Source organism: Juglans regia, chromosome 4 (genome assembly GCF_001411555.2).
Source record: "Juglans regia cultivar Chandler chromosome 4, Walnut 2.0, whole genome shotgun sequence".
Taxonomy (NCBI): domain Eukaryota; kingdom Viridiplantae; phylum Streptophyta; class Magnoliopsida; order Fagales; family Juglandaceae; genus Juglans; species Juglans regia.
This window is the reverse complement of record NC_049904.1, coordinates 31,030,058-31,041,505: the sequence shown is the minus strand read 5'-3', so window position 1 is coordinate 31,041,505 and position 11,448 is coordinate 31,030,058. Positions and strand designations below refer to the sequence as shown.

General features: G+C 35.0%; 1 protein-coding gene across 2 annotated transcripts; it reads right to left on the bottom strand.

Annotated features, from left to right (window-relative positions):
* Positions 1–1,320: 1,320 nt before the first annotated feature.
* LOC108986071 (CDPK-related kinase 7-like) lies at positions 1,321–8,062 on the bottom strand. Of its 2 annotated transcripts, none has more exons than XM_018958589.2 (11): positions 6,918–8,062; positions 6,017–6,147; positions 5,366–5,407; positions 5,141–5,249; positions 4,662–4,740; positions 4,283–4,579; positions 3,528–3,640; positions 2,392–2,499; positions 2,250–2,315; positions 1,965–2,132; positions 1,321–1,695 (listed from the first exon to the last, which is right to left on the bottom strand). In XM_018958589.2, the coding sequence occupies exons 1-11, from the start codon at positions 7,398–7,400 to the stop codon at positions 1,558–1,560; spliced, it is 1,734 nt and encodes a 577-aa protein (XP_018814134.1). In that variant the 5' UTR covers positions 7,401–8,062; the 3' UTR covers positions 1,321–1,557. The 2 variants fall into 2 exon arrangements, with proteins under 2 accessions (XP_018814134.1, XP_018814135.1); XM_018958590.2 differs by having other exon boundaries at positions 2,250–2,312; positions 6,918–8,058.
* Between the last annotated feature and the right edge of the window lie 3,386 nt (positions 8,063–11,448).

Below are 11,448 nucleotides of genomic sequence, written 5' to 3'. Positions count from 1 at the left end.
TTGATACTTCTAAACCATATCACGTGGAATCCATCCTTGTGTTCCTAGGAATTCATCGTGTTTCACCCTCCACCATTTTCATTAGAAAAATACTTTAACTATAAAAACATTACATAAAAATAAATATATAAATTGATGTGACTTGATATGATTCGTTAAATTATAAAATTATTTTTATTATAAAGTAAATCTAACGAATTTTTTAAAACCACATTAATTTATAAATTTACTTTCTATAATCTCTTCGTATCTATAACAATTCTATTTTCGTTACTTATCAATAAAAACGTACCACGTGGAACCAAACATATTTCTTTTATAAAAATAACAAAAGTTTCTTTTTTGCACATTGACATTTATCAGTTCCAAACATTCATTATAATCCCAAAGTTGAAGGTAAATTCTGTTTGATATATTAAGGATGATCTTGCTTCCCAACTCTCAAATTATTAAACTCATCTCAACTCAAAAACTCTTTATACATGAGATCCATAATTTTTTTCAATTCAATACTTCTTTGCACATGAGACTCACAATCTTTTTCAACTTCTTATAAATATATCTAAACTTATCTTAACATTCAAAAATATTTAATCTTAAATAGACCCCACAAAATTCACTCTGCTATCTCAACTCAGCTCAAAATCTAAACGCAATTAATGAACTTAAAATAGGGACTTTATTGGTCTAAAAGGGTGAAGCGTGTTCACAGATTAGTGATCTTCTCCCCCCACCCCCTCTCGGGCCTTCTGCCCCAAAAAAAAAGTAAATTGTTATTTTTCACTATAATGGATGATGTTTGGAGGTATTTCTTTTCTTTTTCAGCTCGTATTAGATTTGTGGGATTCAGAACTGATTATAATACAACTCAGAAAGAAAAAAATGGAGTTTCCTTGACAGTTTCTAATTCATTTCATTGCTTCAGCCAATTTGTAACGAGGAGGGCCAAAGTGCTTCCATCCAAACGCATCTTCTTTTATTTGTCTGCAGATTTATCAGATTTATAGGCGAAAGCCATAAGGATACCATAAGCAATGTTTTCTTCTTTTCTGGTGGTGAACAAGGGATACCAATTTAGCTGCTGTGATCACCAAAGCGACATGATTCATCTAAAGGTTGCAAGTAAACCACATAAATAATTTATTAGGAGAATAAGTGGAGGGTAAACGGGGAGCAACACTAGTGACAAAAAAAAAAAAAACTCATCTCAGTCTTGAGCAGTCTGCTAATCCTACTTACACTCTTGAATCTACCCTCATCTGTACAATTCTCTAAGTTTCAACAGCACCATTCATTATAAAAATAATAATAATAATGATAATAATAAAAAAGCCTTGTATAAGGTGAAAAATGAAAAATGAAATGAGATCATGCTGCCTATGGTTGTTTCACCAGCAACAGCTGCTATACTTCATGATTTGCAGCATCCCGCCACTCGAGAAAGACAGCATGGCCAGCATAAGGAAGCTATTCCAATTCCAGATAGTCCCTTCCGACATTTCAGGACGACAAAAGTGAGAAGGATGAGAGAAATTACTTGTGTAGCCTGGTTCAAATTCAAGCCTTTGGAAACGAGCGGGAAGAAACACCGTGGAGAAGTCTGACAAACCCCAAGAAACTAAGTTTCCCATCTGAGTGTCTAATCCAGTCCTGGAGAACCACGTGAACGGGTACTGATGGGCTAAGTCCAAGTTCCTGGGGAAAAGCCAGAAAAATTTGAGTGATGTAATTGCAATCCATTCTAAGGAAAACATGTTTATTAATCTCATTAAAATTGAATTGGTTGCTGAGAAGTTGAACTGTCTGAACGAAAACAAGGGATTATCAATACAGAAGTAGAAATTGATAAACGATTGTATACAAGTCAATAAAACCTTGGCATACTTATACATAGAGCTTAAGTGATGCTAGCATGAGAGAGAGAGAGAGAGAGAGAGAGAGAGAGAGAGAGAGAGAGAGAGTACAGAGGCAAGCTCTTCTATCATAATTGGTCTGTTCCCATCCTTCTCAAACAGCTCATATGCACGCCTTGCATGTTGTTCCCAGCTCTCCATTCCTTCCAGCTGATGCACACTTATGGCAGCCGCACAAAATTCTTCAAAGTCCAATTTTCTGTATTGAATAGAACTAACCTGCAACATGCACCCACACACAATCAGCTGCTACCCTTATCATCATGTTTTTCTATCAATTTGTTTAGCATGGTATTCAGCTATAACAAACAGAATTATGAATTTTGGCAGCATTACCATGTTGGCATAATCTAGGGCCCGTGAATCCTTCATTGCATCGGTGGAGTTCTTCATTGCACCCTGCTAAATCCACCTATATTTATAATGCTTCCAGTGGATATTAAAATAGGAAGCGAGAAGGATAGAAAGAAGTGCTGACCGTCTTAAAGTTTGGCATGGAGATAAATCCACTTTTGTTGGGCCCTATTAGTGTGAATTGCTCCTGCAGATAAGCTAGCTGAGCTGCACTTAATGTCTTTGCAAGAGCCTGTCAGAATGGCAAAAATTCACAGGTTACTGCCTAAAATATCCAATATCCAAATTAAGAACACTACACATGCATTAAGACAACTTAGCAGGTGGTACTAATCTATCTGTTGCTCCAGAGTAAGGTATATGATTGAATCACAAATTCCCCGTGAATTCTACTCAAATTGTCCACTCTGCTAGAAATTCTTCTTCCATTATCATTTCTGGGTTGTACTTTTCCTTTTTCTGAAAAGAGGGAGGGGGGGGGGCTGTATTGCTCAGAAATTAATTGGTTAGGATGGCAGTTATGTTTTAGGTGGTCCTGGCCAGTCTTAAAATAAATTTGTTAGGTCTATCCATTCAATGATATAAACTTTTTTCTTCTGATGAACCTTAGAAGAAGTTTGGGTTGTTTGGAATTGCCTTATTTACGTAGATAAGTCCTTGACTTGATTGGATGTATATGGTTATTCCTCCGCCTCAGTGAGGGTTTTTTAATAAAGGTTCTATTCTCCAAAAAAAAAAAAAGTGAAGTTTGGGTTTCTTGAGCAGATTAGAGAGCTGCTGGTTGGGTAGTTTTGGAAGCAGGCCAAAAACTGATTTACTGTCAAACCTATGATATAATCAGGCCGGCTAAGGAGACTTTCCAAGATGGCCTAACCTCAACAAAATCATATGGCGAATGAGTTAGATTTAAATCAGGATATAAAACTGATACAGGCTGGTGCACTGATTTTAATCAGCCATAAATACCAGTACTTAAGGTCTGTCTTCTTGGACCTCTTATAAATAGTCTGCCTTCTTTTTATGGGCTTTTTTTTTTCACGGGCACAATAGGTTGCCTTCACTTGGAAGCTATTGACAAAACAAAAAGAGAACTGTAAAGCAGGCTAATCACACAACCAAAACCACTACATTGCTAGATTGCAAAGAATTTTCCACAGGTGAATTTAAGACATACAATGCCGGAAAAAAATCATTGGACCAAAAAAAACAACGATAAATGAAAAGAGCAAAAAAGAAAAAAAACTCTATAAGATTACATACCCCCAATGCTGATTTGCGTAGAGAAGATGAGCATACATAAGCTTTAACAAGCTTGTACACTATCATATCCAATGGTATCTTGACATCATGTTGATTGGCCAGCCATGGATGACCTAGATAAAAATTTGGGCAGAGAAACAGAACTTTACAAGAAGACCATGGAATTGAGGAATGTGAAAGAAGTACGCTCAATATAACTGCCTCCCATGGCCTTTGTGACCTTTTTTCTTTAACCAGGGAAAATTTTGAACGGGAAAATATTCTTCTTACTTGAGTTTAAAACCCAGGAGAAATTCACTGTAATGATTGTTAACCTCAGGATCAACAGAAAGCATTGGATTGGAGGTTATTTGAGTTATACACTAGAACCTAATTATAAGACAATAAAGAGCATAAAATTTAAGAGAGAAGCACAAAAAAAATCATGTATGTAAATATTTGGTTTCCATCCCTATCATAATAAGGCAGCCTGTGTAGTTGATCCGAGCTCCCCACTGGAGTTACAAGCACACACTCCTTTTCAAATGAGCGCCCCTGGGAATCTTTTTCTTTGATGGTAGGAGGGGAGTGACACCGCCATTCTAACATACACGATTGTACCCTTACATCTATCCCATTTCATTTGTTTACATGCATGTGTCAGTTTTATTTCCATCACAAATGCAGCGATATATGTGATTAATTCTAGCACTGTAATCCCATGGAGGGAGGATAAAAAAATCATGATAGCAAATTAGATAGCTTCAGTAACTTACTTAGAGCCTGTGCAGCAGTTAATCTCTTACGATAATCCTTGTTCAACAGCCTCTTCACAAAGTCTATTGCATCAGAAGACAAAGAAGGCCAAGGGGCTTCATCAAAGCTTGGATCTGCCTTGAGCACAGCTCGGAAGATGCCGGATTCTGTTCGGGCCCAAAAGGGCCGGCTTCCACATAAAAGAATATAAGCAATTACGCCAATACTCCACATGTCAGCTTCTGTCCCATACGATCTATGTAAAACTTCAGGAGCCACATAATAAGCACTCCCTACAATGTCGTTCAACCTTTCATCTGCATAAAACTCGAATTGTCGGACCACAACTCACCTTTTTAAATGTGATCAGAGAGATAAATCTCAAGTACTAGTCCTGACCTGGCTTTACATAGTCGGAGAGTCCAAAGTCAATGGCTTTAAGCGGAGAATTTTCATCCTTAGAAGTATAAAGAAAATTCTGAAGTAGAGAAAAACACATTCAGAAAAGAGGAAACATGATAATAAAATGCACAAAAATGAAAACCCACCTATAACATAAAGAATGAATGATGATTCCAAAGAAACAAATGAGGAGCAAAAAAGATCATCCAACATCAATGCTGGAACTAAAGAAATTGTTCAGTGCTATAGTCAAGGTGTGTCACTATGTTCGGTGACATATAAGACAAAATATGAAACCAAGGAGTTTAAGCATATGTTGCAGAGAAAACTCCCAAAAGGATCTCTTCCCCTCCCTCCTTGTTTTGCTTCTTTTTCATTTTAGTGTCTAAATGACTCCTGGAGGAGGAAATATTATCAGGAGGTTTTTTAACGACTGAATCACCCAAAAATTAGTACTCAATCTTTTTATCAATTACCTCTGGCTTGAGGTCACGGTGAACCACGCCTTGGAGGTGACAGTAGGCAACCACACTTAAAATCTGAACCATAACCACTTTTGCATCATCTTCCGAGTATTTTCCACCCCTAGTGAACAGAAATTAAATTTAGCTGATCAAAATTTCATAAACCAGGCAGAGATGGCATATATTTTTCCCAATTCATGTTATAAATGGGGAAAAAAGCATGTAGAATATGGGTACCTTGAAAGTATCCTATCTAACAGTTCACCTCCTTTGCAAAACCTGAAGAACATAACATATAAAAGAAAATGATTAGCTTGAGAATTTCAAAGATCAATTGTAGCTTTCATCAAGACCAATATGAGAACTAAAAATAATTATTCAATTCATATCAATATCTTAGGAGTAAATGGTATGCTAAAATGTATAACAGGAAAGCTGAAAGAACAACATACTAATAAGCATGCACCCCCAGAAATCCTGATTTATCTGATGAATATCATAAAACACAATGGTCAAACCTTTCAAGTATAAGACTATTTATTCCACCAATACATTACTAACTCGTAGAAAGCATCTGCAAACCAATTGTATAGATGACTCCGCCTTGTTAAATCAATTTACCACTACATATAACTTGCTAAAATTGGCATCCGTATCCCAATAGTTTGGTTGATGACCAGAAGGCACATTAACAAGTTGAATTATTTACATGGCACTTATCCTATGTACAGTTGTCAAAGATGGAGCAAAACAATAAAATAAATTCTTTCAAGACCTGGAAAAGGAAATTACAAGCTGCTATCAACCCTTTCAGTTTATCAGGCCAACAAAGGCATTGTAACACAATAATATTTATTATAAGAAAATATTGAAGCTTTCTAAACTTACTCCATCACTACATAAACATTGTCTTCATCTTCATAGGCATCATAGAACTGAACAAGGTTCTTATGTCCTGTTAGTGCCCGTAATATCTTCACTTCTCTTCGTACGTCCTCTATAGCGATTGCTGTGGTCATCTGCCAAAATACCATCCTTTTCATGATTACACAACAATCATTCATTTGTTCCCGTGGTCCATAGCCAAGCAGACAATAACAATTATCAATAATTTCTATCCTTGCACTTATGTCTCATATTGAGCAAGTAATATGGGTCCTTTAAAGGTACTTTTCCAGTATGGAAGTGAACTTACCAATCATAGAGAAAATTATTAATAATTTTGCATGGGAGAATTAGCTAAAACATCACAATGATACTGTGTGACAATAAAGGACAACTTTTCATAATGTTTACTCAAAACAAACAACATATCTAATGGTCTTCAACAAACAGAAAGCATTGAGCTCCATCATATTTGTATCAACAGTCAATCACTTTCAAATCAAGCATATAAACATAAATGGTTATGTCACAATGCAATAGATAAAAATATACTGTGATCACTACAAAATTCAAGTGTAAAAGCTTTATAAATTTAAACATTGCTTTTGAGACACCTAGTATGATAGCATGCACTGACGTATGCAAAGTTAACAAGGTTCCCCTTTTATTTCACCAGAAGAAAGAAAACAACCTAAAGAAGCCATTTTTGTAAAAGAACGAACTAAGAACATTCCCAGCGGGATATTAATCTCAAACAATCCTCAACAAACTTCTTCCCTAGATAAACATAAGAAACCCAAACTTAAAAGGAATTCCCTAATGACATTCATTTTAACATATCTACTTAAACAAATGAACAGAGTCATAAAGAGTGATCACGAGAACAGAGTGATAGAAACCAGACCTTTGATTTCGGAATGACCTTGACAGCCATCTCCTGCCCCTTCAAGCTCCCTTTCTTAGCCGTAGCCGAGCAAGTATAACCGAAATGCCCTCGCCCCACCTCTTCTCCAAGCTCATAATGAGCCACAAACTGCTTCGAGAATCCGAAATTCTTATCCAGCCCAATGTCACACTCATTTCCTTCCGGGATTGAGGCCTCATTTGGCTTAACCGAGCCGTGCCTACGGGCGAGCAATGCCCGAATGTGCTTTGCCGGGGAAGGAGGCGGAAATGGGCGCTTAAAAATGCGCAAAGGAGTTGAACTAACGCTCGAATTGGCGGGGGAACTCTTGAAGAGACTGGGCAGGGGACTTGGACTGTAGAATGGGAAGTTTGAGGGCTTAACAGTCTGAGAATGCGGCACTGGCTCGTTCTCGCCGGGAATTACTGAGTTCTCGGGTTTGGTTTGTGGGTGGTCAATGGGTTTCCCATGACAGAGTCCCATGGAATCAGGATCCCAGGTAAATAAAGAACGAAAATTGCCGAGAAATCGACAAAAGTTTAATGTTTGTGACCGGGAAACGAACTGTAGAAAGTAATGAAATCTAGAGCACCAGTGAAAGTCTGGGAAACGAAATTCAGAAATTTGAAGCTCAAAAAATTGGGAGAGAAATTTATATTCGAGCTAGAGGATATGATCATACGACCCAGAAAGGATCAGCACGTGAATTTCCAGAAAACCAAATTCTAGAGGGAAAAAGAGAAACCCAGGAAGGGAAATTAATAAGAAAAGCACCTAACTTTTTCGGCTAAAACAAACAAATCAATGCAAGAGAGGAAAAACCCTGAAGACTCACCAAAACAAGAAGTTATAGCTGAAGCAGAGGAGGAAATGATGATAGAAAACCAAACCAAACCAAAAAAATCCAGTAAAAAATTCTGAGAGAGAGAGAGAAGTGAGCAGAGATGCTTAACAGAGGCTGCAAGGAAAGAAGAAAAAGAACAAACCCCCAAACCTCCTTTTTCTCTCTTTATGTAAGCTATTTTATGTTTTTCCTTTCCTCTTTTCTTGCTCTGGTTTTGTTTGTGGAAAATATCAACTTTATTAGAGGCTGGATGAGCCTGTTCTTCCCTGCTAATAATGGAACTATGGAAGTGGGGTTGCCTTTGGATCCTTCCAGCCTGTCCTTATTGATCCCAATAAAAACTAAAGAAATAAAGGATAGATGTATTTGCATTTCCATTATTTGCTACCATTGTAACTTGTAAGAAGTCGAGAAACTGAGCCACCTTGTCTCTGTGTATTTTAGCTTTGACCAGCTTTCTTTGGGCTTTGAAACCTTCTGTCTTTATAATTGTTTTATTATTATATTCTCCTTTTCTTTTTTCTTTTTTCTTTTTTCTTTTTCTTTTTTTTTTGAGTTTTCATAGGGCTTGTCTTTTTATCAAAAACCCAATCATCTCCTAGACTTTTAATTCAATAATTATTGAGCAGTAATTATAGACAGTGTAATTGGAGGTAGGTACTAGGTAATAATAGGTAACCCTTTTGCTTTTCTAGGCATAGAGATGGAGGTGTCGTCCGTCCCTTGTTGAACTTGAGCTTTTTAAGCCTACACATGGAAATCTAATAGGCGACGTCCTCATGTGCCCTTAATTTGTAGGGTATGATCCCATTCATTTTTGTGGGCTTTTGCACAAAAGTAGGTGCATCCACTTTCGTGTTCCAAAATAAAGAGTCAGGTGTCATTGACAAGCATTTAAAGTATAGCTTTATTCCTAATCTCAGTGGGTAACACACTCCCACCAATCGGATTCATGCCACTTGAATGGAAGACTTGATTTGATTAATATGGTTTAGATGATAAAAAGCATACTTTTCTATACATATATGTATGAGTTCTGTATTCATTCAAAACAAGAGGGCATGTCATCATGTCTATGACTACCAATGGGCTATAACATTTTTGTGGTGGGTGACCTGACCATGCATTCATGCATGCTGCAGTTTTAGTTCATACGGATCAGAACTGTTGATAGTTGAACGAAATTATATGTCTCTTGGTTTCAAATCTCGTGTTTGTTCTCATCCATTGCCTTGAAAACATAGAAGTCTCTCTCATTTCTCTTGTCGTTTTCTTCGCAAAACATTTAGATGTTGTTTGGATAGTGAGTTGAGAAGAGATGAGATGAGTTGAATAAAATATTATTATTATTTTGAGATTTTTAATTTTTAATTATTTATTATATATTATGTATAAATTTAAAAAAATTATAATGATGAAAAGAGTTGAGATTACTTCTTAATCCAAATGAGATCTTAAGTTTTGGGTATGTCAATATGCGTCCGTACTATGTTTGTTCTTGAAAGAAAACATTATTGTTTGAGCATATTCACCCATTCTAATGTGACGCTATTGGACAATGCAAAACTACTCTTGTAAAGATCGTATTTTTGTGAGCTCTATCGCGAGTAAGCACGCATCAAAGAATAAAGGAAAATTTGTGAAGAATAGGATCGCATGCATGCAACATACATTTCCTCTTAAGTTAAAGATAGGAGGATTGGAGGTCGGTTTTTAGAATGTGGGTAATTTAAAATTACAAATTACTTATAATATGGGTAATAATTATGCCGAAATGTAGGACTCGTTTTGATAGTAAAAATATTTCACTTCATCTCATCTCATCATTATAATTTTTCTAAATTTTCATATAAAATATAATAAATAATTCAACGTTTTCAAATCTCAAAACAATAATAATATTAAAAAATAATATTCTAACAATATTCTATTCAACTTTAAACCTCTATCTAAAACCGTCTTATATCATCTCAATATCCAAACCGCACATTAATCAAACTCATGTCAATGATTAACGTTTGCTTAGAAAAACCAAAAAATATAAAATTCTAAACATGAATTATTATGCCTTCGAATGCGCATCTTTTTTCATTTGCATCCTAAATTACGATGATCATCAAATCAATGAAAAATAAAAAAAAGGCATGACTAATTTAATGGTCAGATATTAATCAATGAGGTAAAATTTTCAAAATCTGATAATTACTTTGAGATGTTAGTTATAATTAGTTTAAGTAGTTTATTAAAAAATAGAGGTGATATTTTGAAAAAGCAAAATATAATACAACTTCCCCTAAATTGTAGCATAAACCATCAATTTTCAGGGAAGTTAATTAGTCTGGAATAATGGATGGAGATTGGAAATTAATATAAACTTAATTGAAAATACTTTCTTATTTCAATTCGGACGGAGATGGATCATGGTATGTACTACTTAATCCGATTCATACTCTAGTCACAAAAATATTATATAAAAATAATTTTACAAACTAACGTGACTTGATGCGATCGTCAGATTATAAAATTATTTTTATTATAAAATAAATCTAATAGATAAAATAAAGTCACATCAATTTATGAAATTATTTTTATGTATTTTTTTTTTGTTCATATAGCAATACTCATATATAAATTATAATAAAACATGTTGCATGCTAAATTGTCTTTTGAATATATGGCCATGCATTCATGCTCGTGACAATGGAACTAGCTTGTCATTTCAGTGGGGACTTTCGAGTTTCTACAATATTTGAATCATGTGGTTTGACTATGCTTACCCATGAAAAGAAAACTGAAGGAGGGAAAATTAAAAGTGAAAAAAAAGAAGAAACATTTGGTCGTGATTTTCATTTTTCCCCCAACCAAGAGAATCCTCTCTCTCTCTCTCTCTTATTTTCTTTCTTTTTTGTGTGCCCGCTTTAATCTTTATTGTAGAGGCAGGCATGCATGCATGCATGCATACAGCTGTGACTTTTCAATCCTCTTTGAATGCTTCTCATCCGCAAAGCATGGCTTCAACAGGCCGAGGAGTTTTAGGCAATCAACGTGTGATTAGAGCATTGGCATTGGATTCATCAAAGTTATCTCTAAAATTTGATGAAAAGTACATGATTTCTATAAATCCAAAACTTTCCTAGCCATAACTCCACATTGAATTAGTCATTGAATTCATCAAAATAATAATATAATATTATTATTTTAATAAAAATATTTTTATTTTTTTTCATATTTTATAATTACACTAATCATATGTTAATTAATAATTTTATTTTATTTTTACATTATTATTACAAGACGGTTGGAGATTAAACGTGAATAAAAAAGTCCTTTGGAGATTAAAAGTGAATAAAAAATAGATTTGATGAGTGAATAGTAGCCCTTCAAATTTGAAGAAACTTATCCATTTACTGTAGCTCAAAGTTTCACATTTATCTCTTTGACTAATCCAATGCAGCCCTATTTTGATGAAATTCATCAAATTTTACATTTGGCTAAGCTTTTGATGAAGCCAATGCCAATGCTCTTATTTATACCTAATTAGCTATCACTTCCCGATCTTTATGCAATTTAATTAATTGATTAATGTAGAGTGTAACTGAAGCATATTATATATATATATAAATATAGCAAATGTTTATTCCAATCTTTCATCAATCCATTCATGCAGCAGCTTTTATGATTCGAATC